This window comes from Primulina eburnea, chromosome 1 (genome assembly GCF_022965805.1).
Source record: "Primulina eburnea isolate SZY01 chromosome 1, ASM2296580v1, whole genome shotgun sequence".
Classification (NCBI taxonomy): domain Eukaryota; kingdom Viridiplantae; phylum Streptophyta; class Magnoliopsida; order Lamiales; family Gesneriaceae; genus Primulina; species Primulina eburnea.
In genome coordinates this window covers 2,005,868-2,012,407 of record NC_133101.1, presented here as the reverse complement: position 1 = coordinate 2,012,407, position 6,540 = coordinate 2,005,868, and the positions used below count along the sequence as shown (strand labels likewise).

Sequence of the window (6,540 nt, the reverse complement as noted above, 5' to 3'; positions counted from 1 at the left end):
CGAATATTTTTCATTTTAGTAAATTAAACATCTTTTGAATTTACATTCCAAAATATTGGGTACGTACGACAATTTCAATTCGATAATATGTTTTCACTGTTTGTATTTGACGATAATTTTTAATATGAATTAAATAATAAATTTTTATATCAAAAATATTATTTTACATAGTTTCTGTTGATTCTTTTTATCTTCCTCTTTATTTCACTCGTTTTCAAATTAATTGAAAAATATCTTTGTTGAAGTTTATAATACAACTTACCAATAATCCAATATATTAGATTATTTGGCTTTCTAGTATAGTATTTCATATTTTGAAACAACGATATATATATATATATATATATATATATAAATCACAAGAGATGAAGAATAATCATTTTTGGGGTCATTATATAGTTTTTATGAAAATAAATAAATAAATAAATAAATAAAACAAAATAAAATCCTAAGAAAATTTGTAATTTATCTATAAATTGCTTTAAGCTTTGTGAGCGTGTAAAATGCGAAACGTACCGAATGATTGAAAAATAATAAAAATTAAACTTAAAAAACTAAGCGACTTATGTCCAGGTTCAATTGTTAGTTCTAGTCTGTTCTGATTTAAATGCTACTAAATTGAAAATTTAAATATAAGAACAAAGAAAATCAAATTCGCAAACAACATGAAATTCAATTCTGCCCAATTTCGAACAAAGTGAACATTTATACAACTAAAGGGAACGATAATAAACGCCGAAGGATTTGAAACTAAAACTAGAAATGGAAACTGAAACGTAAATCGCACAAGCCGACATGATTGCTGAAATAGAAAAGGATCTTCCTCCTTTTGTTTCAACTTAATGGGTCTCAAGCCCAAAATGAAGCACTCTTTAACCCAACATGAGCCCGGCCCGATAATCGAACACTTCCACTGTAGCAGGCCCTAATAAAGTCTCTACGATGTAGAATGGGGAAACTATCAATAATTTTTTATGGTGGAAATGGCATATTTCCTTTTTATTTTCTGGTTTTGATCTCGGTTTTTCGAATTTTATAGGGGACGAAATTACATCGAAGTCAGGATGGATCATATCTATTATGGTGAATTAACGTAATTCGAAACCGAGAACCGTCGGTTTCGTAAGAAGAATTTCATAGGAAGGGCAACATTCAATTAGGGTTAAGGTTGTGGATCGTTTAGTTTAAGGGAAAGTAGAAGGATGGAATCGGGAATAAGGACAAAGTACAAGCTTCTACTACGACTTTATGACAAGTTTCTCACATTGTAATGTAATGAAATATCAAGTGATTGACCCAAAACATAAATACTCGGGGACAAGAATTCCGAATAATTAGGTAAAAAGTTTACCTACGTAAATTGTTGAAAAACTTTTCAGATTTGAAACCCCATTAAATGCTGTCATCCAACTTGGGAAAAGATTTTATTTTTTTATTATAAAAAAATAAAAGTTGGCTGAGCTTTAGTTAACCAGTTAGGTAACACTGCCATGTTGATATCAGACACAAGGGCAGTCCGGACTGGTGCTACCAGCCTTTAAGACAGACGAAACTTTCTTGCACGTGTGGTTCCAATTCAATATTAGTCTCTTCAAAATGGACCATGATTCTTCTTCCCTTTCCCTAAAACCTTATCTAAAGTTTCTTAAAAATATCGTATTTCACGATAAAAATCAAGGGGCAGATTCGATCGATGGGTTTGTATCATCCCACCTCTTGTTAAATTTATGGGTCACTAACAAGATATAAGTAGTCTTCCGACTAAGACATCTCCAACTTTGAAACATCTAGTTTTGGAGTTTTTTTAATTATTAAAAACATGGGATCTAAAATGTGAAATAATATAAGTTTGGCAGGAATGTTTTTAATCTAAACGAAGGTGTATGTATGTATTTTAAGTTTTTGTTTTGATTATAACTATAGGATGAAATTAAACTTTGTTTTGGCTTTTGATTAATTTCATATCCCGATGCAGCGGATGTTTAAATCTAACTATAGGAACTCTAATTATTCACCGCTGAAATCGAGAATTGTTTTATATTTATATATATATAATGTGGTTTGGCCCAAAAGACCTACATCATGGGATAACACATAACTATCAAGCAAATCCACTAAGCTTCATTATCATTACAATCATACAAATACTTATTCAAATTAAAAAAAAACTCTATTTTCATGTCGTCTATATGACGGTCATACTCATGAGACTTCATTTGGAGAGCAATACTCGTCTTCAACTCCGCTTCAATCGAACTCCATTCGATAACCAGTGGATTGTTCTCTCCAAGAACGTCACATTCTCCCCCGAGTAATGAACTACGACGCTTTGAACGTGTGTGCACTACTAGCAATTTAAACTCTCAAAATCAGAATGATATAAGTGGTGGTGTTAGAATCTTGTCATATTGTATGCCCACAAAATTTCCTCGGAAAATTTAACAATGAAAGCTCTCGGCCTCTCTTGGTGTATGTGGCCACCCTCGGTGAACATCATAATGAATAAATACTCATTTTACAAGATCACATCAAATTGAAGATAGAAATTAAATTATATTTTCAAATATTTCATCACATCTTCTTCTTGTATCAATCAAGATAATTTCTTTCAATATCTCATAATATCTTCAAAATTCACAAGATATATATACAAACAAATATGTTTTCCAATAATTTTTAAAAATCTTCAAATCAATATTTTAAATTTTCTCAAAAAATAATCTCAAAACCAACAAATAAAATATAATTTTTTTTTCATTCACATTGGTTGTACCTGTCGTACAAGTTATCATTTTTGCACGAGAGAAGTAAATCCAAGTACATTAAATGCAGTGGAAATGAATGTAAACGTTCCAATAAAATAACTCAAATGCATGATTGCTTTGGATGAGAAAAATTTTGCGAACTTTATTTTCTTAAATTGTCAAACTTTAAGTTGCGTGCTCCCCTGACCAAAGGTGGTGAGAATTGGGATATGGAGTCCAATTTCCACATCACCTTTAGATATTTAATTCATGGACAACGTGCCATTCATAAGTCTAACTAATAAGGTGTAAATTAACAAATGTGTCTCGTACATTTTTTTTTAATTATTATTATGTGTAACTTCCAAATTTCAATGAATATTCAAAAAATGATTTCAATTTCTTTAAAATGTTATATAAATTCCAAGAAACTTTTTTTAAAAAAAATTTGAAGGAAAAAGAACTGCTCACCTGTATTCCATTTAGATTGCTCTGATTTCTCATATTTCGGCTACATTTTTTTGGGGAAGTTGGGCTACATTTTTAATAACATTGACAATGTACACACGCCAACCCTTAATTTATTCATTTTATACAGAATAAAGACACGATATACGACAACCTAATTAATATCCGTAGTCAAAAAGCTAAGCCAAATTCATGACATTACACTAACACATACAAAACTAAATAATGTACATTATTAGTCACTATCTACGTGCGTGCAAAATGTCATCGACCCCCCTAGCTAACATAATATTATAAGTTATTAATCAACTGACTAATTTAATTAATCACATACGATACAAATTATCCCAACCTATTCCTAATCCATAGTTATTATACGGCCCGTTATAGATCACATTCTCGAGTCCTTCCATCCCGAATTCTCCGAGGAATGGCGGCTCGTTCATGGCATCCATCGAGAAGGACGAGCTCGGGCTGTTGCTCGAGAACCCATCCCCGCGCTCCGACAGTCTCTGGATCTCCTGCTCCGCTTCGCGGAGTTGCTCCTTTACCTTCAGCAGCTGCACCAAAACAAGTAATACAATATTTTGTTCCATTTTTCGCACCATTATGATTAAAAAAAATTCTTTTATCTGTAATCTAAATCCGATATTGCTTTTATACTATAAAGTTGTATGTTAAACTTCTTTTTAGTGTGTGTGTGTGTTTGGGGAGGGGGGGGGGGGGGGGGGGGGGGGTGGCATGTACAGCTCCACCAAGGCAGCCTATGGCTCAGAGCTGTCCACCTTTAAACTAAATGTACGGAGCTTTGGAAAAACAATAGCAGAGCACAAACTAAAATTTGGGGTGGAAGAGCTACCCTCGAATCTAATGACAATTTTCCACTGCCTGTCTTCCATTTCTTGGACAAAGATGGACCCTTTCCCAACCTAATTAAGTGCATGCATTTCACTTATTTTCTTCATCTATTTTAAGCTAATATCATCTAGCTACACTTCACAATATATTTTGTAAAAGTCCCAATTAAAGTAGCCCAAATAAGTAGCCTTTTTTGGGGGGAGTATAACGGGGGTTGATCAGTTTTTGTTTTAACGAGAACTCGAACGCAATATATCTCCGTCAAGAGAGATTTATGCCACAATACTACATGTGTGATGGCAGTAACTGACAACTTTAAATTTGATAAAAATACACGAAATCGAAAGAAATTTACCCAACAAATGATCGACTCCAACAGTTGAAACGAATGTACCTACCTGAGTCTCGAGGCGGCATTTCTCGACGACGGTGGTGTCGTGCTCGGATTTAAGCCTGGAATACTCCTCCTCCAGCTTCTTGCTCTTCCACCTCGCGCGCCTGTTCTGGAACCACACCGCCACCTGGCGAGGGTCCAGCCCCAGCTCCGCCGCCAGCCTATCCTTCCTGTCCGAATCCAATTTATGCTCACTCCCAAAACTCTTCTCCAGCATGCTCATCTGCTCCTCGCTCAGCTTCCGCTTCCTCATCACCCCATCACCACCGCCCTCATCTCCTCTGTTCTTCTTCCGTCTCCGTCGTGGCTTAGGATTCGGCGCCGCGGCTGCTGTATAAACACAAATCCACTCAAATGCATGCACGTAACATAGTTTCCAGAGATACAGATACATAGTATAAGTAGATGAAGTGCAAACTAACCTTGTTCGGGTACAAACTGCCCGTAGATTTCTGATGGATAGTACTGAGACATGAGTGCCATTGGATCATCAGTTTCAAGGTTCATCATATTCAATTTGTTATTGTGGATAGGTATGTTTGGTAGGGGGATTGTTGAATTTAATAGTACTGTTGCAGAGACTTTTAACTCGCAACTTGGAATGAATAGCAAGAAAGAGAAGTTGCTATCTTGGGACTGGATATAAAGTGAAGGGTAGACTTTATTTATACACATGGATTTTCGAAATCAGTCTTGGTTTTTGAGAAATTTGCGAGAATGACACTCCTATGGATTTCGTGTGTGAACATGTACGCGTCTTCTTGTGTCATTTATCGATCAAACATCTCCTATTATGTTATATAAATATCCATCTTTTATATTACTTATATTTCTTTGTGGAAAATAATTAGTCAAACTTTGTTTTAGGTACAGTAGTTTTATTTTTTTTCTTTTAAAATTACTTTCCCGAGTGCTGGCATGACGTTTCTAACTATAACCAAATTGTGACTATTTAAAAATCTTTCGTCATGATAGAAATTGTATATGATCTAATTCCGGTATTCATCATCCATTATGTAAAAAATCCTCACTTTAAGAGTAATGTGAACAACGCGCTCTGTTAACGATTACTCCGTATCCATGATGATTACTTTATAATCACAACCGTTATAATACATAGTTCATTGTAACTCGTTATAAACCAATTCAAATGCATGTACCAGAAATTGTAAATAATATGATCTTTAGTCATGCGAATTGTGCTGCTATGCGTTCTGTATTATTAATTGAAAATGTGAAATTGCTGCGACAAAAGAAATTACAGCTCGTAGGTTTTGAAGAAGCCCGTGGAATTAGGTTTTGTCAAATAGGGAAGTTGAATTGGCTTAAGGCAAGGCAAAGACATGGACTTTTCTTTCTTGTGCCTTAATTTGGGGAGTCGTGATTCACTTAATGGGTGCATGCATTTCGTTTCTTGCCTATATATATGATCCAAACATTTATCATTTTTTTTGGTCTTGATAAGGGATCATCATGTCCTACAGTATTAGAACATGTTCAATGGTGTGAAGATGTTGGTGTGATTAAAGAGTGAGTCTCATGTGAGACCGTCTCACGGATCTTAATATGTGACACGGGTCAACCTACCCATATTCACAATAAAAAGTAATACTCTTGGGATAAAAAATAGAATTGAGTTACATCGTTGCCGGTTGATGTTAGCGATGATGATTTCATCTCATGGTTATGCGATGATGATATGTTGTTGTAAAAATAATGTTGAAATATTATCTTTTTCTTTAATTAAACATCATATGACTATGAGTAGCTAAACAAAAAATAAAATTTCATATCATGGAAAAAAATTTAAAATTACCCATGATTAAAATTTAAAAGCTTACACTTTTAAAAACATAATTAAAGAATAACATACATAATTAAAAAATATATATAAAGACACACATTAATCTACAATGGTCAAATCATCTCATTCACTTTATATATATTTTTTAAAAGATGTCTTATTATTAATTTTAATTTTAAAATAATTTTATTATTAACTTTAATAATTTAAAACAGCCAGATTAATCTGACCCTTGGATTTCGGCGGATTTCTAAAAAAAAATACATGTTGCA

At 33.7% G+C, this 6,540-nt stretch overlaps 1 protein-coding gene across 2 annotated transcripts; it reads right to left on the bottom strand.

Annotated features, from left to right (window-relative positions):
* Positions 1 to 3,290: 3,290 nt before the first annotated feature.
* On the bottom strand, positions 3,291 to 5,119 carry LOC140810181 (homeobox-leucine zipper protein ATHB-40-like). 2 transcript variants are annotated; one of them, XM_073168058.1, is made up of 3 exons: positions 4,887 to 5,119; positions 4,469 to 4,791; positions 3,291 to 3,772 (listed from the first exon to the last, which is right to left on the bottom strand). In XM_073168058.1, exons 1-3 carry the CDS (start codon positions 4,972 to 4,974, stop codon positions 3,539 to 3,541), a joined length of 645 nt encoding a protein of 214 aa, XP_073024159.1. In that variant the 5' UTR covers positions 4,975 to 5,119; the 3' UTR covers positions 3,291 to 3,538. The 2 variants fall into 2 exon arrangements, with proteins under 2 accessions (XP_073024159.1, XP_073024151.1); XM_073168050.1 differs by having other exon boundaries at positions 3,292 to 3,772; positions 4,469 to 4,794; positions 4,887 to 5,118.
* Between the last annotated feature and the right edge of the window lie 1,421 nt (positions 5,120 to 6,540).

Coding starts and splice junctions, on each gene's coding strand:
- LOC140810181 (XM_073168050.1), bottom strand. CDS start 4,974: ATGATGAACCTTGAAACTGATGATCCAATGGCACTCATGTCTCAGTAC. Junction 4,795..4,886: donor GCAGTTTGTACCCGAACAAG/GTTAGTTTGCAC, acceptor GTGTTTATACAG/CAGCCGCGGCGCCGAATCCT. Junction 3,773..4,468: donor AATGCCGCCTCGAGACTCAG/GTAGGTACATTC, acceptor GTTTTGGTGCAG/CTGCTGAAGGTAAAGGAGCA.